The 23,326-nt window shown below is 47.6% G+C and overlaps 1 protein-coding gene and 1 long non-coding RNA gene across 2 annotated transcripts in view; both read left to right on the top strand.

The window, feature by feature from the left end:
- The window catches only part of LOC138770410 (uncharacterized), a 61,818-nt gene extending 39,875 nt beyond the window's left edge, over positions 1–21,943 (top strand). Inside the window, exons 7-12 of the mRNA XM_069949512.1 lie at positions 10,128–10,277; positions 11,857–11,907; positions 13,028–13,053; positions 13,381–13,441; positions 13,516–13,637; positions 21,290–21,943. Of these exons, the coding sequence (XP_069805613.1) occupies positions 10,128–10,277; positions 11,857–11,907; positions 13,028–13,053; positions 13,381–13,441; positions 13,516–13,637; positions 21,290–21,943 (1,064 nt within the window). The remainder of the gene's footprint in view (positions 1–10,127; positions 10,278–11,856; positions 11,908–13,027; positions 13,054–13,380; positions 13,442–13,515; positions 13,638–21,289) is intronic.
- Positions 21,944–21,970: 27 nt separating this feature from the next.
- On the top strand, positions 21,971–23,097 carry LOC138771304 (uncharacterized). The gene is made up of 3 exons (XR_011359596.1): positions 21,971–22,184; positions 22,278–22,552; positions 22,880–23,097. It is a non-coding gene; the product is annotated as an uncharacterized lncRNA (long non-coding RNA).
- Positions 23,098–23,326: the final 229 nt, after the last annotated feature.

The raw sequence follows: 23,326 nt of genomic DNA on the forward strand, positions 1-23,326 counted from the left end.
ATAACCAGATATTCAAAATGCCCTTCAGGCGTATTAAAGGCAGTTTTCCACTCGTCCCCCTCCCTAATTCTTATCAGATTGTAGGCCCCACGTAGGTCAATCTTGGAGAACCACTGGGCGCCCACAATCTGATTGAATAGATCCGGAATCAGGGGAAGGGGATGTTGGTTCTTAATGGTAATCTTGTTTAGTTCACGATAATCAATACAAGGTCTAAGACCACCATCTTTTTTCCCCACAAAAAAGAACCCAGCCCCTAAGGGAGAGCAAGATGGACGAATGTGACCTTTGCGAAGGCTGTCCTGAATATATTCTCGCATGGCCTCCCTCTCAGGTCTAGACAGATTGAAGATTCTTCCCTTAGGATACTTGGACCCTGGCATCAAGTCAATCGCACAATCATAAGGTCGGTGTGGCGGTAGCACCTCCACAGCCTTCTCATCAAAGACATCAGCAAAGTCAGATAAAAACTCAGGAATTGCTCCCTCCACAGGAGAACAATCTGTGACATTCAGCGCAATACAATGAGAAGCACAATTTGGCCCCCATTTAATCAATTCCCTGTTAGACCAGTCAAACACAGGATTATGCTGGTCCAACCAGGGCAAATCCAAAATAATGTCAGAGGATAAGTTATCCATAACCAGAAAATCAAGATTTTCTTTGTGAACTGATCCAATTTGCACCTCAAGATGCGGAGTGATGTACTGGATTTTACCCCGGGCCAAAGGGGTAAAATCAGCACCAGTAATAGTTAATGGACATTTAAGCAGAAGAGGGCAAATTCCCAAGCATGACCAAAATGCAGAGCTAATAAAATTGGCAGAAGCTCCAGAATCCACATGAGCATACCCAGAAATACACTTATTACCTAAAAACAACGAGATGGGCAACATCAATTTGTTCTTATTTTCTAGAGGTACCTGTGCGCCTGAGTGACTCCCTCGACAGTCACTCAGACGCTGGAGTCTTTTCGCCGGTTGACCAGGCTTGGATGGACATTCTTTCACCCAGTGACCAGACTTGCCACAGTACAGGCAGAGATTGTGCTGTAGCCGAAGAGCTCGTCGGGTCTGGGTGTCAGCAGCACCTAGTTGCATGGGGTCTTCTTGTGACAACAGAGGAACAGAAGGATTAGACTTAAGAGTATAGTTAGGGAAAGAAAAAGATTTAGAAGCATCAGAGACGCTCTTTTCCCCACGTCTGTCTCTGAGTCTCCTGTCAACCCTTATCGCCAATGTCATAGTCCCTTCTAACGTGTCAGGGGTAGGGTATTGGCACCTCAATGCTGGATCGTTCCACCCTGAAGGAACACACCACTGCCGGAATTCTGCACAGTACTCCTCTACAGGTCTCTTACCCTGTCGCAGAGAAGTCAGCTGTCGCTCTGCCACAGCGGTTCTGTCTGGGTCATCATATAGTAACCCCAGGGCATCAAAAAATTGGTCCACTGAAGATAATTCCATAGAATCAGGGGGTAACGAAAAAACCCACTCCTGAGGAGGACCCTGCAAGAGAGACATGACAATGCCAACTCTTTGGGTTTCATCTCCTGAAGAGCGGGGACGTAACCGAAAAAATAATTTGCAACCTTCCTTGAAGATCCTGAAGGCCTTCCTGTCCCCTTTAAATTTTTCGGGGAGCAGAATCGGAGGTTCCAGAGGCATTGCCGCGGTCATGGTCACTTGCCGTGGTGTGGACTCCTGCTCCTGCACCTGTTGTGCAAGATTCTGAACTAGCCTGTTCAGACCTTGCATTTGCTCAACCAGAGCTTTCACAGGATCCATGATGCGAGATGACCCTCAAAAGAAAAAAAAAAAAAAAAATATATATATATATATTTTTTTTAAAAGGCTGGTTATTCTGTCATGACTGGCAGGAGTAGACAAGAGACAGTGGGCCCTAGATCTGAACCCACCCACTGTCACCTGCCTACTTGCCTCAGTCGACCCTAAACGGTCGCGGACAACCACGGAGTCGGTCCCTACACTGCGTAGGTGAATACATAAAACGTAGACAGACAAACGAAACACAATAGAGGATAGTCAACTAGCAGGGTCAAAACCAAACAGACAACGCAGTACAAAATCAGAAGGAGAGCGGATAGTCAAATGTCAGGCAAGAGGTCAGAACACGGGTAGAGCAATAGCAAGGGGATTAGGACAGGGAACGCTGGGAAAGGAGCAGGGGAGCTGGGACTAGAAACAACTAATAACCAGCAGGGAACTGAGGATCTGACTGCTTTTTATCCTGGATCAGAGACTAGGACCAGCTCTGATCCCAGCACCAAGCTCAGCTGAACAGATCTAGCAGTGCAGTAACCCCTGCACTGCCAGAAGTCTGACAGGCAAGGCAGGTGTGGCTGGAAAGTAAAACACAGTTCATTCAGTGCAAACACAGACAGAAATTCAGCGCTTCCTCGGCCGCCCGGCACGGACTGAGGAGCGCAAAGTCACATTCCTAACATTCATATTCCCGGTAATAGAGCATTCTGTAATAATTAATACTTTACTTTAATTAAAACATCAAATGTTTCTTCTAATTATGTTATCACAATAGCATTATTAAAAGAAACATTTTGAATCATATGTGCGCTCAGCTGATTGGCTGATCGGCTGAGCGCACATATAAAGAGCCGGTTCGCAGCACAGTGACTTCATTGTGCCACGGACCAGCGAAGATAGAAGATAGAAGAGACAACATCAAGACATCAGAGGGTGAGTATAAAGCTCTCCCCACCCCCTCCCCTGTACTGCACCCATCCCAGCAAGGAAGGGGGGGGGTCACTTAACCCCTTCCTTGCTGATATGGGTGCAGTCTGACATCAGTCTATGCAATGCATCAGTCTATGCAATGCATCCTCCCTTAACCCCTTGGGGGCCAGACTGTAATCAGCGATCTGTAAAGATGCTTCATACTGTAAGGTGCACAACACCGCTCACAATGATGGGTGTTGTGCTCCTGTTTGTGTGTTTCTCCCTTTTTGTTTTTCAGATATCGGTATCCTGTGGATTACGTCAGATTCGATGGACTACGTCGATGACCAGCTGTTGTTTGGATTTTTGTTTGGAACCTATGCGTTTTTTTCATTTAAAAAAAACGCATAGGGTCCCCCCTATTTTTATAACCAGCCGGGTTAAAAACCAAACGACAGCAGCCTGGTAACACCAGGGTGGGAAGCGCCATTGGTTTAGGCCCTCCCCAGCCTAAATATTACGAGCCTGCTGCCGCCCAGTCCAGGAACGCCAATTTTGACGCTCCGGGACCACTGGCACCCGGCTCTTCCCAGTACCCCTGGTGGCATTGGGTACTGGGGTAATAATAGGGGGTTAGTGTTAGCCATTTTATACCGGCTAACACTAGGCCCCGACTTAGTAATGGATTCTGTCTATTAGACGGCTTCCACTACTAAGTCTATAAAGTAAAGAAATAAAGACAAGACACAAGTGAAAACATTTTTTTATTCAAATAAAAACACCCCCACACCCCTCATTGACCATTTTATAAAAAAAAAAAATCCAAACAACCACTGGTCATTGAGGTAGTCCATCGAATCTGAAGTAATCCACAGGATACCGATATCTGAAAAACAAAAAGGGAGAAACACACAAACAGGAGCACAACACCCATCATTGTGAGCGGTGTTGTGCACCTTACAGTATGCAGCATCTTTACAGATCGCTGCTTACAGTCTGGCCCCTCAAGGGGTTAAGGGAGGATGCATTGCTTCCCCCTTAACCCCTTGGGGGCCAGACTGATGTCAGACTGCACCCATACCAGCAAGGAAGGGGTTAAGTGACCCCCCTTCCTTGCTGGGATGGGTGCAGTGCAGGGGAGGGGGTGGGGAGAGCTTTTTACTCACCCTCTGATGTCTTGATGATGTCTCTTCTATCTTCTATCTTCTCTCTTCGCTGGTCTGCGGCACAATGAGGTCACTGTGCTGTGGACTGGCTCTTTATATGTGCGCTCAGCCAATCAGCTGAGTGCACATATGATTCAAAATATTTCTTCTAATAATGCTATTGTGAGTCAGCTCTATTACCGGGAATATGAATTACCGGCTTTAATAGTGCTTCCTGTAATAGTTAATATTTAATTAATAAAACACATTTCCGTTCTAATAAAGTCACTTTCATTGTTCAATAATTTAAATAAAACAAATCTATACTTTTGCAATTAAATATACTGTATATATATATATATATATATATATATATATATACATTTATTTATATATTTATTTTAACAGTATATTTAATTGCACAAGTATGGATTCGTTTTAACTAAATTATTGAACAACGAAAGTGACTTTATTAGAATGGAAATGTGTTTTATTAATTAAATATATTATTAACCAATACAGGGATCGGCATTATTGCAGAGGATCGCTAACCCCGGTAATGCCGATCCCTGTATTACTGATTCCCTGCTTTCCCAGGGAGCTGAAACTTTGATGTTACTGACATGTAGAGCCCTAAATTCAACCAAATACACTACCCCCGTATCATATAGATGCTTTAAACTATGAAATCCGAAAAATACGAAATTCGGTCGAACCAAACTTTAAAAAAAAATCCGGAAGTCTGGTCTGAACGAACTTTTGAAAAGTTCGCTCATCTCTAAATACAACATTTTTTCCCCTCTCATGGTTAGTGGTCGGGTGACGCCATTTATTGTCACATTACTGTGTTTTCTGTTATTAGATCATAATGATAACCAAAAACATTCAAATGACCCTGATCAAAAGTGTACATACCCCAGTTCTTAAAATCGTGTATTGCCCCCTCTAACATTAAAGGAGAAGTCTGGCGAAATTTTTTAAGGTATTGTATTGCCCCTTAAAAGTTGTACAAATCACCAATATGCACTTATTACGGGAAATGCTTATAAAGAGCTTTTTTTCCTGCACTTACTACTGCATCAAGGCTTCACTTCCTGGATAACATGGTGATGTCACTTCCTGGATAACATGGTGATGTCACTTCATGGATAACATGGTGATGTCACTTCATGGATAACATGGTGATGTCACTTCATGGATAACATGGTAATGTCACTTCCTGGATAAAAATGGTGATGTCACTTCCTGGATAACACGGTGATGTCACGACCCGACTCCCAGAGCTGAGCTAGCTATGGCTGCTGGAGAGGATGATGGCAGAGAGATGCTCAGTGTCCCTCCAGTGCCCTGTGTCCCCCTGCCATCATCCTCTCCAGCAGCCACAGCCCGCACAGCTCTGGGAGTCGGGTCATGACATCACCATGTTATCCAGGAAGTTGTAACGCCTGGAGTAGTGGATCCACTGGACCGGCACCAGCGATGGCACAAACCTCACCAGGGAGCGGAGTCTAAGGGGCCGCTGGTTTTCACCAGAGCCCGCCGCAAGGCGGGATGGACTTGCTGCGGCAGGCGACCCCCAGGTCGCTACCCCTGGCTTGGTTGCTGGTGTCGGCAGGCGAGGCGTGGCAGGAGATGGCACAGGCAATGGTCTGCAGATGAGAGAGCACGTGACTGGCTGGACACGGGAACAGGTGGAGTGACAGGGAAACAGGAACCAGGAACAGGGACTTGGGGACCAGGTAACGGACAGGACTCAGGAACAGGGACTTGGGACCAGGTAACGGACCGGACTCAGGAACAGGGACTTGGGACCAGGTAACGGACAGGACACAGGAACAACAGGGAGCTGGGCCAAACGCTATGGGAAGCATGTAGAGGCTCCAACACAGGGGACAGGGCATGCTGGGATTTATAGGGGAGTGATTAGGTGCAACTACCAATTAGGAGCGCACTGCCCCTTTAAATCTGAGACAGCCGGCGCGCGCGCGCCCTAGGAGGCGGGGACGCGCGCGCCGGCCGGCACAGCGGGAGACAGGAGCGTGGAGAGGTGAGGCGCCCCCCGGGGCCGAGGTGATAGCAGCGCCGGGTCCCCGACTATGGACACCGGCTGCTGCATGGGGCAGGAAGCGGTCGCGGCGGCGGCCCGGAACGCGGGACGCCGCCGCGGCCGTGACAGTACCCCCCCCCTTTGGCCTCCCCCTCTTTCTTGCCTGCAGATGGCACAGGAAGCCACAAAGTCTTTGACATCTTGAAACAGACTAGGCCACCAGTAGTGGCGAGAGATCCGTTGGCCGGTCTTACGGACTCCAGGGTGCCCGGCCTCCAACGAGGAATGACCCCACTTCAAAATACCTCTTCGAAGCGCAGGGTGAACATGAGTCTTTCCGGGGGGTACTCTCTGAAGCGAGGAGGTGACGACTGGTGCTAGGCGATCAGGCGGTAAAACATGGCAAGGGACTGTGGGTCTGTGGACGAGGACCTTCTGTAAGTTCTCCCGGTGGTGAGAGGACACGACCTTAGTCTTGGGTACGGAGAGAGGGTACACCTCGGCAGAGAAGGCATCCGCCGAGTCTTGGTCTTCTGCCGGTAGGTCGGGTAGAGGCTTGGCTGGGACAGGAAACGACATAGTACACTTGGTCTGAGGTGACCTGAGACACTGGTTGGAACAGTCCTGACCCCAACTGAGAATCTCCCCGGTTCTCCAGTCCAGTTGAGGGGCATGTTCTTGCAGCCACGGGAGTCCCAGGAGGACCGCGGGGGAAGAATGGGGCAGGACGTAGAAGGATATCTCTTCTTGATGTAAAGGACCCACCTGGAGGACTAAAGGTGCGGTCTGGTAGTACACACGGTCGGTAAGAATTTCGCCTGTGACCGAGGAGATAGACAGGGGCCTGGCTAGTCGGGTCACGGGTAGCCGCCATCTTTGGACCAATGTTGCCGCAATAAAACTGCCTGCTGACCCAGAATCGAGGAAGGCAGTAGTCTGATGATTTCGTCCTGAGAGAGTCCGGATGGAAACTGGCATAGACAGACTTGGAATGGTGGCATTCACACCTAGGGACACCTGTCCCACCGGACCTAGGTGCGAGCATTTTCCGGATGTTTGGGGACGTAGGGGACATCCCAGCCGGAAGTGATCGGAACCACCGCAATAGAGACAGAGATTCTGCTCCAGGCGCCGGATTCTTTCATCAGGCGTCAGGTGAGCCCGTTCCACCTGCATAGGAATCTCAGGAGAGGGTTGGGACATCGAAAGGTCAGGATTCTGGAAAACCGGCGCCAGCTGGGGATGGCGACGGGAACGGGTTAGTAAATGTTCATGCCGAACCTCCTCCTCCCTCTCCGAAAAACGAGTATCAACTCGGGTGGCCAGTAGAATGAGTTCGTTCAGGGAGGTAGGCAGGTCTCGGGCAGCGAGCACGTCTCTCACACGACTAGACAGGCCCTTCTTGAAGGTGGCCAATAGGGCGGCCTCGTTCCAGTCCAATTCGGCTGCCAGGGTGCGGAACTGGATGGCGTAGTCACCAACAGAGGAGCTGCCTTGAGAGAGGTTGAGGAGAGCAGTCTCGGCTGAAGAAGCACGGGCAGGTTCCTCAAAGACGGAGCGAAACTCGAATAGGAAGGCCCGGAGATTGGCAGCAACTGGATCATCACGGTCCCACAGTGGCGTGGCCCAGGCCAGGGCTCTACCTTCTAATAGGCTGATGATGAAAGCCACTTTAGAGCGCTCGGTGGAAAACTGACTACTCAAAAGTTCAATGTGCATGGTGCACTGAGTCAAGAATCCTCTGCACAACTTAGAGTCCCCAGAGTACTTGCTTGGGAGGGCCAGTCGGAGTGAAGAAGAAGCGTCAGGAGGTGGTGTGCGCTGGGCAGTAGTCTGCTGCTGTAAGGCGGCAGTGAGTTGCTGGATCTGCTGTGACTGCTTCTGGATTTGTTGCGCCTGCTGAGTGACCACTCTGGCGACATCACGGAGATCAGGCACCTCGCCGGGATCCATGGTTGGAGCCTACTGTAACGCCTGGAGTAGTGGATCCACTGGACCGGCACCAGCGATGGCACAAACCTCACCAGGGAGCGGAGTCTAAGGGGCCGCTGGTTTTCACCAGAGCCCGCCGCAAGGCGGGATGGACTTGCTGCGGCAGGCGACCCCCAGGTCGCTACCCCTGGCTTGGTTGCTGGTGTCGGCAGGCGAGGCGTGGCAGGAGATGGCACAGGCAATGGTCTGCAGATGAGAGAGCACGTGACTGGCTGGACACGGGAACAGGTGGAGTGACAGGGAAACAGGAACCAGGAACAGGGACTTGGGGACCAGGTAACGGACAGGACTCAGGAACAGGGACTTGGGACCAGGTAACGGACCGGACTCAGGAACAGGGACTTGGGACCAGGTAACGGACAGGACACAGGAACAACAGGGAGCTGGGCCAAACGCTATGGGAAGCATGTAGAGGCTCCAACACAGGGGACAGGGCATGCTGGGATTTATAGGGGAGTGATTAGGTGCAACTACCAATTAGGAGCGCACTGCCCCTTTAAATCTGAGACAGCCGGCGCGCGCGCGCCCTAGGAGGCGGGGACGCGCGCGCCGGCCGGCACAGCGGGAGACAGGAGCGTGGAGAGGTGAGGCGCCCCCCGGGGCCGAGGTGATAGCAGCGCCGGGTCCCCGACTATGGACACCGGCTGCTGCATGGGGCAGGAAGCGGTCGCGGCGGCGGCCCGGAACGCGGGACGCCGCCGCGGCCGTGACAGAAGTGACATCACCATGTTATCCAGGAAGGGACATCACCATGTTATCCAGGAAGTGACATCACCATGTTATCCAGGAAGGGACATCACCATGTTATCCAGGAAGTGACATCACCATGTTATCCAGGAAGTGACATCACCATGTTATCCAGGAAGTGAAGCCTTGATGCAGTAGTAAGTGCAGGAAAAAAAGCTCTTTATAAGCATTTCCCGTAATAAGTGTATATTGGTGATTTGTACAACTTTTGACTGGGGGGGGGGGGGGGGGGAAACAATACTTGAATAAAATTTTTTGCCTGACTTTTCCTTTAATGACAGCCTAATGGCTTTTGTGATAGTTGTGGATAAGGCTCTTTATTTTCTCATATGGTAAAACTGCCCATTCTTCTTAGCAAAAAGCCTCCAGTTCCTGTATACTCCTAGGCTGTCCTGCATGAGCTGTGCACTTGAGATTTCCCAAGAGTGGCTCAATGATATTGAGGTCAGGAGACTGAGATGTTCACTCTAGAACCTTTACTTTGTTCTTCAAACTGTAAATAACAAATGGAAAATCAGGGGCTCTGTAAAAACCAAACCACAGTCAGGTAAACCAACAAAAACTTCAACCACAACTGCCAGGAAAATTGTTTGGGATGCAAAGAAAAACTCACAAATATCAGCTGAAATCCAGGACCCTCTGAAAACTAGCGGTGCGGCTGCTTCAAGATGTATAATAAGGAGCAAAATTGGCTCCATTGTCGAGTCGCCAGAAGAAAGCCATTTCTGCGCAAATGCCACAAAGTATCTCGCCTACAATACACCAAACAGCACAGAGACAAGCCTCAACACTTCTAGAACAAGGTCATTTGGAGTGATGAGACCAAAATCAAACTTTTTGGCAACAACCATAAACGTTATATTTGGAGAGGTGTCAGCACGGCCTATGATGGAAGGAACACCATTCCTACTGTAAAGCACGGAGGTGGATCACTGATGTTTTGGGGATGTGTGAGCTACAAAGGCACAGGAAACGTAGTCAACGTTGAAGGAAAGATGAATGCAGCCGGTTACCATCAAATACTGGAGGCAAAGCTGCGCATGGGACGTTCTTTAACATTTCAGCATGACAACGATCCAAACACAAGGCCAAGTCAACCTGTCACTGGCTACAGCAGAACAAAGTGAAGGTTCTGGAGTGGCCATCTCAGTCTCCTGACCTTAATATCATTGATCCACCCTAGGGAAATCTCAGCGCACAGTTCATTCAAGACAGCCCAGGAGTATACAAGAACTGGAGGCTGTTTGCCAAGTAGAATGGGCAGCTTTACCTTCTGAGAAAATAAAGAGCCTCATCCACAACTACCACAAAAGACTTCAGGCTGTCATTGATGTTAGTGGGGGTAACACACCGAATTAAGGGGTGTTGTGTTATATTTGCTGCAGTCTAAGGCCTCTTACATAGTAATATAAGTCCTGCAATATATACTGTATACTACACCCTTGTGTTACATGTATGATGGTATTTCTCTGGTAATGACATGCTGTGTTGCTCTTATAGGGAAGGACAGACACATCTCATACTTATACCTGCCAGTCTCTCTGGCTCTGCTGATCATCCTCATAGTGTCAGCTATTCTGATCTTCAGACTCCGGCATCAGATAACCAGGTTATTCCCTAAAAGAAACCAAACCAGAGATCCTCAGCCAGGTGACCAGGTTTTTTGTTATTATCTCCTTTTATATTATAAAACTAAATGGGGTTAGGAAAAAGGATTCATAAAAGGGCTTAAAGTGTTCCCGACCTTATAACTTTTAAAATCTAAATCAACAGTAGATATAAAGCAAGTTTGCAATTTACATTATTTTTTTTAGTTAACATGAAAAAAAAAAATACTTTCTGAGTTTAGACTTTTTTTTAAATAGTAAAGTCCCGTGTTTCCCAGGTCATCTGCACACTCAGAGAGAAGGCAGTCATGTGATTGATGGACGCATTGAGTCGTGGCACTCCATACTGGCCGGGACTTCATGTATTTAGTCTCTCCCTTTTTATTTTTTAAACCAGTATATAACAGCACGCGTCTATGTCCATTATCTCCTACCTGCTGCAGTTCACTCTGTCCTGTGGTCATCTAAACACTCTCCTGCTCTGACCTGGCCTCCTGGAGGATTGGGCTCCCTCTAGTGGCAGGCATGTGTCTGTTCACCTGTATTTATAGCTCAGTTGGATATAAGTCAGTATAGCTGTTATATAGCAGCCTTCAGGAGACTGGACCTGGTTACAATAAGTATAGCTGTTATATAGCTGCCTTCAGGAGACTGGACCTGGATACAGTAAGTATAGCTGTTATATAGCAGCCTTCAGGAGACTGGACCTGGTTACAATAAGTATAGCTGTTATATAGCTGCCTTCAGGAGACTGGACCTGGATACAGTAAGTATAGCTGTTATATAGCAGCCTTCAGGAGACTGGACCTGGATACAGTAAGTATAGCTGTATATATAGCAGCCTTCAGGAGACTGGACCTAGATACAGTAAGTATAGCTGTTATATAGCAGCCTTCAGGAGACTGGACCTGGATACAGTAAGTATAGCTGTTATATAGCTGCCTTCAGGAGACTGGACCTGGATACAGTAAGTATAGCTGTTATATAGCAGCCTTCAGGAGACTGGACCTGGATACAGTAAGTATAGCTGTTATATAGCAGCCTTCAGGAGACTGGACCTGGATACAGTAAGTATACTGTAGCTGTTATATAGCTGCCTTCAGGAGACTGGACCTGGATACAGTAAGTATAGCTGTTATATAGCAGCCTTCAGGAGACTGGACCTGGATACAGTAAGTATAGCTGTTATATAGCAGCCTTCAGGAGACTGGACCTGGATACAGTAAGTATAGCTGTTATATAGCAGCCTTCAGGAGACTGGACCTGGATACAGTAAGTATACTTGTTATATAGCAGCCTTCAGGAGACTGGACCTGGATACAGTAAGTATAGCTGTTATATAGCAGCCTTCAGGAGACTGGACCTGAATACAGTAAGTATACTTGTTATATAGCTGCCTTCAGGAGACTGGACCTGGATACAGTAAGTATAGCTGTTATATAGCTGCCTTCAGGAGACTGGACCTGGATACAGTAAGTATAGCTGTTATATAGCTGCCTTCAGCAGTTCTGACATCGAGGACACAGGACAATATACAGGCTCACAGCATTGGGACCAAATGCAACTATTTTAGGTTTACAACCACTGGACCTTGATTTTATTATCTCTATATATTTCTATAGATCTGACTGGAGGAGATGACATCTGTTACACCACTCTCGCCCTCTCTACAGGTCGGTGTTTATTTCTACACAGCACTTTCTACAAATGTATTTTTATATATTTAACCCTTTTAGAATGTTTCTACTATTTTACCCCTTATTGTCCATAGGACATTTTGAAAAAATTTTGTAGAAGGCAACATGCGGCAATTCAGGGTCTAGTGATTATTACACTGTGGCCACAAATCTGCTTAGTGATGTCATCAGTTTCTTATCTACATAGTTTAAATGGTTTAAAGAGGAGTCCACTTTTTCTTATGTTGGCAGTAAGCTTGAGCATATACTTACTTGGGCTGATCTCATTCCCACTAGGGGGCGTTATTTCCCAGTTCTGATGCTGGTCAGCTATGGTCAGCTACTGCTGCCACCTACGTGATCTCTGAGTGTCCACACTCTATAGTGATTTGGAAGAGCTGGAAGTCACTAGGCCTCATTTACTAACAATGCGTCGATTTTAAGCCGTTATGCTGGACGATTTGTGTCTGTTTTTCTTATCAAATTTAATAATGTGGCGCACGCCCTTAGTAAATCTGGAAGGTTTTTCACAGGAAAGAACTAAAACCTGGCCTGAAAATATACAGGAACACTAAAAATGGACAAAAACCTGACAATTTGCTGTCAGGAACATGTTAGTAAATTAGCCCCACTATGTTATATACATCTCCATGAGAACACTCTTGTAGAGACACATATATAGACTCAGCATGTGAGTGCCAAGGGGACCTGTACAGTATCTGAACTAGGAATGTCACGCTGCAGGAACGCCATCAGCTCAGGTAAGTATACAGGCAGCATTCAGCCCTATGGGAACAGAACATCAGATTACAGTCTTCTTACCTGCAGTTAGTTTCCCTTTAAGTCCACTATGTCTCATCTGTGATGTCATCTTCACAGAGTTGGGGTTACATATGTGGCTCTTCAATAGATCTTGATGTGTCTCTACATTTTAGCTGTTGAGTTGAGTGGAGTAGTCTTAGCAGGGGTTTTATGTAGTTTTTTTTTTTTCATTTACCGATCACTGACTTATAATTCAGTATATATATATATATATATATATATATATATATATATATATGTGTATGTGTGTGTGTGCGCTTTATAATGTGTCACATGCTGCCTTTATATTTTTCAGCTACATCGCAGGAAGCCACTGAAACTGTAAGTATGACTTCAAGTATAAGAAGTATAATTTATATAGTCTTCTAACTGGGGCCATACTCTTCTCTCAGTGAATTGTATGGATGATATATTTCTATATCCTTTAGGTAGTATGAGGGTGGCTATATCAACTCTATAATGTACACTCCTTCTTACTATTCCTGCAGTGTCATCTGTTTCATCACAGCTCTGCTACCTCTATACATTTTATTGATATAGCAGGGTCATGTGACTTCTAATTATCCACCATCTTGACTTTTAGATTTCAAACTGCACTCTCTCTCTCCTTCATATTCGCTATCAATTCCATCATGCCTTCTTGCAAAGGCATTAGATGAAGCAGGGGTAAAAGAGGTTAAAGACTCAATGGCTGGGAGCAATATAAAAAGTTAGGACACGTTAAGGGCTGAATTTAATATTGAAGAAAAATGGTGGTTTGACTGTACTCCTATCTTATGTCAGAACAGAATGTGGGGAATAAGAGTAAGGAAAAATGGGAGGCAGTGGCGGGGGAATTAGAAGATATGAAATGGAAGAAGATATTGGCAAGTGTTAAGGAAGTATCCCGAGTTGGTAACCATAGAGTAATACAATTTAACATAATCCACCAACTATATTACACCCTTAATTTCTTATATAGGATAGGGAAACGGAGGAATAGTAATTGCCCGAGATGTGGTAGGGACGAGGCGGATTTTATGCACATGTTGTGGACATGCGAATCTTTGAAGGAGTGTTGGAGATTAGTTCATGAGACAATAGCAACAAAGGTAGAAATTTTATTTGAAATGGACCCAGCTATGGGTTTGTTAGGTGACACTACAAACTTGAAAGTTAGGAAGAGCAGTAAATGCAATATTACTGTATAAGGGGCTAATGTATGTAAGAATTTTGTACAAAAGTTACCGGTGAATGGTATGTTTTTAATGTTATAATATGGAAAAAGAAATAAAGAGATGGAATTCCATCATGCCTTCTTGGGTACAGCTATTGGTGGTGTTTATGGGCAGAAGTGAGACCCCTCTAAATATGTAAACACGGCTCTTTACAACCAATAGAGACACAGTGGGAGAGAGTAGGTACTATGGGGGAGATTCATCAAAGGGTGTAAAATATACACTGGTATAAACTGCCGATAACAACCAATCACAGCTCAGCTTACAGCTCAGGTACAATAAAGCTGAGCTGTGATTGGTTGCTATGGGCAGTTTACACCCATGTATATTTTACACCCTTTGATAAATCTGGGCCTATGGGTCCAGGTACAAGTCTCATGGATAAAGTATATGTTTGACAGGAGTCTGGTAGATTAGACTTACACATACTGTACCATTTGGTCATAAACAGATTGAGCTCGAAGTGATAGATATTACATTGCTTTCAGTCTGTTTCCTCCTTACTCCACAGGTTGTCTATTCAGCAGTCAGAATTAAGGATAGAGAATCCTGAGGATCTACAGACCGGGAGATCAAAGGACTTTGCTGAGTATAAGAGAAGACCCCCATAGCTTATACCAGTAATACATGGTGGACCAGCACAGAGCAGTGTCACTGATAGAGTATTATACAGCATACTGTATTAGTATGGGGGACCTCTTCATGACAATTATTTTTAGAAACTGCTATAGTTCTGTATGTGTAATCAGCTTTATGTTATTGTGTGTCAGCCCAAAGCCATCTATGTAAGAAAGCCGCTGCAATACCATGTGTAATAAAAGGGAAAAAAATTATGGAAATTGTCTTAAACGCTTATAGTGACAGAAGTCCATCACATGCATCCAAGGGCAGAGAAATCTAGGTGAGGGTTTGGGGTTCCTACAGAATGGTCCAGCAACATCCTGTGGCGACTTTAAAAAAATTAATCCTTCAAAATATTAGGGTAATTTTGTTCTTTAACCCTTTCCCGCCGCTGCACTGTAAATTAACGTCGCTGCAGCCTATGCCTGATGCTGCAGCTGCGCCTGTGTCATTCGCGGCAGGTCCCGGCTATCAGTGATCGCTGGAGACCTGCTGCAACTTTCAGCTGAGTTAACCCTATAGATACTGCGGACCGCAGCATCTATAGGGCTCCTGACAGAATTCTGTGGCTGGGCACGCGGGGCGCATGCTCATGAGCTCTGCCCCCTCCCCTCTCTCCCCTGACGCTGTCACAAGATTGGGGAAAGAAGAGGAGAGGGGGCAGACATAGGGACTTGTATACTGTTACTATACTTTGTCTAACTTTCTCCTCTGTGTTTTATATTAAAAGCTTAATAAACCTGGGCCCTGAGTATTTCTAATGAATGTGTGATGACACAGCCTGACAGATCATAATGAAGCAATAACAATAGTCAAGCTTTGGTCTTTGGACATTAAAGGGACTCTTCACAGATAGAATGTGGAGTTATAAGAAAAGTGTCCCAAAATATAACCCATAGTCTACAGTCCGCATATCTACATCTCCAGAACATCCTACTTGCTGTACACTCACATTAGTCCACAGCCCTATCACCCAGAGCCGCCTTTGTCTTGTAATCAAGTATCCGGGTCTCCTAGACTCATACATGAAGTAAGACTCATACATGAGGTCATCTTACCAATGGGACAGAGAAGATTTAGGCAATATACTTGAAATACCTGTATCCATGGCTATGAAGATCTACTGGTTGAGGGCACAGAGTGACACAAATCCAGGAACACAGGCAAAGCTAGCCATCAGACTTCTCCTTAGGACCTAGTGACTTTGCAGCAGACTTCCAAGCTTTATACGACATGGAGAGAGAGGAGAACTGCTGCACCTCACACGTATGGCTGACACTAATACCTTTGGGCTACAATTAAAAACCAATGCCAGGATCTTGTTATATAATTTGATCAAACCATATTGCCTCATGTGGTTCAGGGAAGAAAAAGAGCGCTGCACCTCACACCTATGGCTGATACTAGTACCTCTCGGCTGCATAAAAAACAACAGAATTCTGTATGTGAATTGTGAAGCCACACTGCCCCATGTACCTCGCGCAGGTATCTGATACACATGGGTCCCTACACTGCGCGAGGTACATGGGGCAGTGTGGCTTGATCAATTCACATACAGAATTCTGATGTTTTTTATGCAGCCGAGAGGTACTAGTATCAGCCATAGGTGTGAGGTGCAGCACTCTTTTTCTTCCCTGAACCACATGAGGCAATATGGTTTGATCAAATTATATAACACGATCCTGGCATTGGTTTTTAATTGTAGCCCAAAGATATTAGTGTCAGCCGAGGTGTACACAGATGCTGCAGAGTATTACACCTGCAGACTATAGAAGAGAATACAGCAGTGATCCAATACCAGGTGTACACAGATGCTGCAGAGTATTACACCTGCAGCCTATAGAAGAGTATACAGCAGTGATATCAAATATCTGGTTACATAGATGCTGCAAAGTATTACACCCTGCAGACTATAGAAGAGTATACAGCAGTGATATCAGAAACCAGGTGTACACAGAAGGTTTGAACCTAGAAGGGCTTGGATGGATTCATCATAGGTGAGTGCTTTGCCATTGAGCCACAGTAACCACGTGGTTTTAGCTGGAGGTGCAGATCATGTTAGAGTCATAATAAGGGTCTTTTAATGAGTTTTTACAGTCGTAGAATGAAACTTGAACAAATGACTCCTTTTAGATTATCTTACATATGTCTTATATTGATATTGTTTTTACTAGATCATATTATTTGTCAGACAGCAGTATGTATTACGGTTTTTAAATGGGAACAATGTTTTTAACTAAGAGATGAATGGAGGGTGATGACATGTGACCTCCAGGGTCAGTGATTCTGTTCCGGGTCATTCCATTAAGCTGTACATAAAAGCATGGAGATAAATGAATGTGTGATGTCTGATGAAGGGGGCGCTGGACCCCCGAAACGCGTCACATTTAAACAATAAAGAAGATCACTAATCTGCAAAGAGCCTGACAGCGTCTTCTTCTGAATTGGGAGATCTGAACCTGGCTTTCAAAATGAGTTTTGGCGCCTACGTTTTATCCACCATTATTCTACAAAATTGTGAGATGATGTCTTATATCGTACTCGTCTATGAGGTGACGGCTCGCAGATGTCGCTCTGTAGAATGTGCAGATTGTGGAAGCTTTCTCCGGGCGGGGTACTTCTGTTATGGTTCTATAATGGTAGAGTGGACGCTTACTTTATTATCTTCTTCTTCATTGACAGACGGACGCTGGACGTGATTTACTGTTTGGTGCAGATAGTTTTCCCGCCTGTAAGCGGATAATGTTCCTCCTTCTACTATATGTAAGAATAAGAGAATCTGTGGAGCCAAGTGCTGTCAGATCCGTTTCCTGACTGTATATTACTGATTGTATCCCACCCGCTAATGGTTGGATGGAATTTGCAGCTTATGTCAACAAAAAAACGTTATTTAAAGAATTACTCTCACTTCATTACATAGGTGGACAGTGTCACCTAGGCGGGGCTTCAATACATCGGTGTCACCTAGGCGGGGCTTCATTACGTCGGTGGACAGTGTCCCCTAGGCGGGGCTTCATTACGTCGGTGGACAGTGTCACCTAGGCGGAGCTTCATTACGTCGGTGGACAGTGTCACCTAGGCGGGGCTTCATTACATCGGTGGACAGTGTCACCTAGGTGGGGCTTCATTACATCGGTGGACAGTGTCCCCTAGGCGGGGCTTCATTACGTCGGTGGACAGTGTCTCTTAGGCGGGGCTTCATTACGTCGGTGGACAGTGTCACCTAGGCGGGGCTTCATTACGTCGGTGGACAGTGTCACCTAGGCGGGGCTTCATTACGTCGGTGGACAGTGTCACCTAGGTGGGGCTTCATTACATCGGTGGACAGTGTCCCCTAGGCGGGGCTTCATTACGTCGGTGGACAGTGTCTCTTAGGCGGGGCTTCATTACGTCGGTGGACAGTCACCTAGGCGGGGCTTCATTACGTCGGTGGACAGTGTCACCTAGGCGGGGCTTCATTACGTCGGTGGACAGTGTCTCTTAGGCGGGGCTTCACGGTGGTCGGTCCCCACACGTATTACGCGGTCAGCAGTCGATGATTTTGGTGTAGGACCCTGTTACAGGAAGCCATAACTGACTGAATCCGGCAGATTATGGCTCTGTGTTATAGAGACAACAATCACGGCTGATGGCGTCAAATGGTCCAACACCAAAATCATCGACTGCTGACCGCGTAATACGTGTAATAGTGATGCACGGCCGACGGCTAATGACTGAATAACCTGTTACACATCACCTCTCCCTGCTCTTCTCCTGCCCTCTTCCCGGAAAGTTCCTGACATGGACAGAGGTGGCAGCAGAGAGCACTGTGTCAGCCTGGAGAGAATACACCACTTCCTGTAGGACATACAGCAGCTGATAAGTACTGGAAGATGTTTTAATAGAAAGAAAATTACAAATTTCTGGAACCAGTTGATTTGCAAGAACTGTTTTGGTGACTTCCCCTGTAATCGTGTTATTATGTCTGGGCTGTCGGAGCAGTGTGAGGTGAGAGGTTACTCCCCCTGCTGGACAGTCACAGCTCGGGGGACATTGTGTCAGGGAGATGTAGAAGCTGAGGATGTCACACAGAGAATTTGTGCCCTGGAAATCGGCCACAGGTAAATCCATCACAGGGACGATTATCTGTCCACGTCCGCCATCAATCACCTGGCGAGGAGAACGGGAGAGACGGGAGACTAACCCACAGCTGTAACAGTGGAGGTGACCCCATTAACGCAAATGCCTCAACATAGATTGTATATAAACCTCCAACATATAAGGAACGAGCGCCCCCTTTCCATCACCTGCTTAAAGGGGCTGCGGAGCTTGTACAGTGTGTCCCCCCACTGTGCTATTAGTAGGAGGGGTGCGATACTCTGCAGGGTTGTGTCAGTCAGCTCCTCGCACCGTGGCCAATGATAGTACAGTGTATGCAGGAACATGACGACTAAGGAGGCTGCCGGACTCCTCTGCCAATCTAATATTATAGGGGGTCATCCTGGCTGTTATGTTATATGGGGAGCACATGCACGCTCCCCCCACCCCTATCCACTATCAGCACATGCACGCTCCCCCACCCATCTCCACTATAAGCACATGCACGCTCCCCCACCCATCTCCACTATAAGCACATGCATGCTCCCCCCACTATAAGCACATGCACGCTCCCCCACCCATCTCCACTATAAGCACATGCACGCTCCCCCACCCCTTCCCCACTATAAGCACATGCACGCCCCCCCACCCCTCTCCACTATAAGCACATGCACGCTCCCCCACTATAAGCACATGCACGCCCCCCACCCCTCTCCACTATAAGCACATGCACACTCACCCACCCCTCCCCACTATAAGCACATGTACGCTCCCCCACCCCTCTCCACTATAAGCACATGCACGCTCCCCCACCCCTCTCCACTATAAGCACATGCCCGCTCCCCCACCCCTCTCCACTATAAGCACATGCACGCTCCCCCCACCCCTCTCCACTATAAGCACATGCACGCTCCCCCACCCCTGTCTATTATAAGCACATGCACGCTCCCCCTCTCCACTATAAGCACATGCACGCTCCCCCCACTATAAGCACATGCAAACCCCCCCACCCCTCTCCACTATAAGCACATGAACGCCCCCCCACCCCTCTCCACTATAAGCACATGCACGCTCCCCCACCCCTCTCCACTATAAGCACATGCACGCTCCCCCACCCCCTCCACTATAAGCACATGCACGCTCCCCCACCCCTTTCCACTATAAGCACATGCACGCTCCCCCCAGTCCTCTCCCCCTGTATACAGTGTATACAGCATCATACACCTGTATATAAGAACATAGGGGGAGATTTATCAAACATGGTGTAAAGTGAGACTGTCTCAGTCGCCCCCGGCAACCAATTAGATTCCACCTTACATTCCTCACAGACTCTGGAAAATGAAAGGTAAAATCTGATTGGTTGCTAGGGGTAACTGAGCCAGTTTCACTTTACTCCATGTTTGATAAATCTCCCCCATAGTGTCACCTCTATACAGATCACTGGTCACCACATATGGTATATTCTATATACTGCTCCATACACCTGTATATAAGAGCTGCAGGCAGGCACCATCTCCCATTACACATAGGTCCCGGCTCCCGGCAGCCTCCTCTCTCCCCTCAGGCTCTCTAGCTGCAGGAGTGTCCTCCCTGCCAGGCCCTGGAGCTGGGAGGAGAGAGCGGCCTCTAGTGGCTGCAGGGAGAATATACTGGAGCTGGGAGGAGAGAGCGGCCTCTAGTGGCTGCAGGGAGAATATACTGGAGCTGGGAGGAGAGAGCGGCCTCTAGTGGCTGCAGGGAGAATATACTGGAGCTGGGAGGAGAGAGCGGCCTCTAGTGGCTGCAGGGAGAATATACTGGAGCTGGGAGGAGAGAGCGGCCTCTAGTGGCTGCAGGGAGAATATACTGGAGCTGGGAGGAGAGAGCGGCCTCTAGTGGCTGCAGGGAGAATATACTGGAGCTGGGAGGAGAGAGCGGCCTCTAGTGGCTGCAGGGAGAATATACTGGAGCTGGGAGGAGAGAGCGGCCTCTAGTGGCTGCAGGGAGAATATACAGGCTGCAGCTATAACTGCCACAGTACATTGCTTCTATCTATATGTCTCAGCTTCTATGCATGTGATGTGATGTATGTGTGGATTATATAGAGGGGCAGTATACAGTGTTATCATACATAGGAGATTGCACATCTATTATCTGTCATATTCACTATTAGTGCTGACACTGTCTCCGCATTGCACTAATACTTGTCTCTCCATTGGATTGGCTGCACATTGTCATGTGGAGGTTGTTGGCCCCTCCCCCACAGTTGATGACATCACTGGCTATTGTTGGCCCCTCCCCCAGACATGATGACATCACAAAAGGCTCCTGTATAGGTCATGATGACATCACACACTGTATATAAGCAGCTGCAGAGCTCTAGAATCTCCAGAGGTGTTTAGTGGTTGGTGGAGGTAAGTCTGCTGTGTCCTTCCTTCTCTTCTATAATATAGGAGGAAACTATTGCTAGAATATCCTCATCCCTACAGGTATATACTATATTATATATGATGGGATTACCCCTCTATTCTGATCCCTACAGGTATATACTATATTATATATGATGGGATTACCCCTCTATTCTGATCCCTACAGGTATATACTATATTATATATGACAGGTTCCCCATTGAGTAACTCCTGACTGTTCTTCTTTATTTGTAGGAGAGAGAAAAGCGAGCAGAAGAGTTGGTGTTGGCGGAGGAGGTAGTGTTGGCGGAGGAGGTAGTATCGGTGGAGGAGGTAGTGTTGGCGGTCGAGGAGGTAGTGTCGGTGGAGGAGGTAGTGTCGGAGGAGGAGGAGATGGCGGAGGAGGTAGTGTTGGTGGAGGAGGAGATGACGGGGGTAGTGGTGGAGGATGTGATCGTGCTGATGCAGGATTTGGTGGTTGTTGTGGACGACTTTGTGGTGGAAGGACAGGTGGTGAGAGCGGTGCGTCAGGTGTTGGTGCAGATGGTGATGGCGGTGAGGCGTGTGGTAGTGGACGGAGCGGTAGTGCTGGTGGAGGTGATAGTGATGGTAGTGGATGAGATGGTGGTGATGGAGGCAGTGATGGTGCTGGAGGAGATAGTGGAGGAGGAAGGACTACAGCTGGAGGAGGTGGTGGAGGTGGAGGAGTTGCAGGAGGAGATGGTTGTCGTGGAGGAGGAGGAAGTTGTGGAGGAGGAGGTTGTGATGGAGGAGGAGGCCCTGGAGGAGGATGAGGTGGTGGAGGAGGAGGTGAGGAGGACAGGGTGGTGGAGGAGAGTGTCGAGATGGTTGATGAGATGCTGGAGGAGCGGCTGTTGTGGAGGAGGAGAGGATGAAGGTGATGGATGAGGTGAGGTGGGGACGGGGAGGGGGGGAGAACTATATGGAATTACGAAAAAAAAGAAAAAACAACAAAAAATTTGGTGGCCTGTTACTCCACTCAAAGAATATGTGGACCGAAAGATGATCCCGAGGGGTCTACAAGTAAGAGAACCTCTGAATCCCATGGAAGGCGAAGACTATCCGAATGAGAGGAATGCTGCCTTATCCACCGGCTCTTGCTCCCTCATGGCGACCATTATAGCTAAAGGTAAGAGCAAACTTGTTACATTGGACGCTGCTGTAACTGAATTGGAAATTACACTACAAACTTACCGAGAGTTATCTCATTTTACCTCCATAGTGGAAACAACCAATCAGGTCCTTACAGACTAGGAGAACGCAATTGTGGAAGTAACAAAGGCGGGACGAGGAAGATTCTCACACACCTGTGTCATACAGAGGACGCTCACAAAAGAGATTGGCAAGAGGACGTGGGCGTGCTCAGCAAGCCTACCGAGATCCTCCCCACACCCGCTCCCGGGCCCAGTCGTATAATGAACAGCCAAGGAACGACCACAGCCGTGGAGAGCTGGGAGGAAACACTAAGCGAGGAAACCGCAACAGGCAACAGAGGAGGTAACTACAACCATGACTGTTGATGTTATAGTATGAGCAGATGATGGGGGAGTAGTACCAGGGCTATCCCCATCACCAGCACATCCCTGACACTGATGCACTGCAGTTCACATGCTCTGCCAGGGACTGCAGAGCTCACCGCCGTCCCCGCGTCTTGCCGACTCGTTTCCTCATGTCACCCGAGCTGCCCACCTTCCCCATCTCTCCCCCCGTGCCCTTCCTTCACCCACTACCCCTGCTATCCTGCCCCTGGACCTCAGACCCCGTGTTGAATAACCTGTAATGTTCATATACTTACCATAGCTATTCTCTCCTTGTGCCCTACAGGACAAGAGGATCAGTGGGACCATCTTTGCCATGGATACCCGGCCACCGGCCTTCCATGATCTGCCTTTCCTCCTTCCATCTTTCTCCACCTGGACCTGTGCTTGACCCCACAGATAATCCCCCAACACCTTGGGACCCCACACTCCATTGCTCTCATTATTCCTTTGGGAATTGTTGTTCGTCACTCTAACCAATAAACTTACTTAATTGCATCTGTACTGAGGGTTGTGTGTATGTTCACTGGGGGGCACAGTGAGCCCTAGCAGACCACTGTGCGCCCACCTAGACTGGTGCTTGTTGGCGGGCAAGCCGGTGAGATCACCTGTGGTGCACCCCCGCGGTATTATGGAGGCGATGCGGCCGGTCACTTACTAGATGGTGAAGGGTGACACTAGCTCTATGGTGGTTGGCCGAGATGTAGCTGGACCATAGGGTGTTGTGTCGTGA

This window comes from Dendropsophus ebraccatus, chromosome 13 (genome assembly GCF_027789765.1).
Source record: "Dendropsophus ebraccatus isolate aDenEbr1 chromosome 13, aDenEbr1.pat, whole genome shotgun sequence".
In the NCBI taxonomy this organism is placed as follows: Eukaryota; Metazoa; Chordata; class Amphibia; order Anura; family Hylidae; genus Dendropsophus; species Dendropsophus ebraccatus.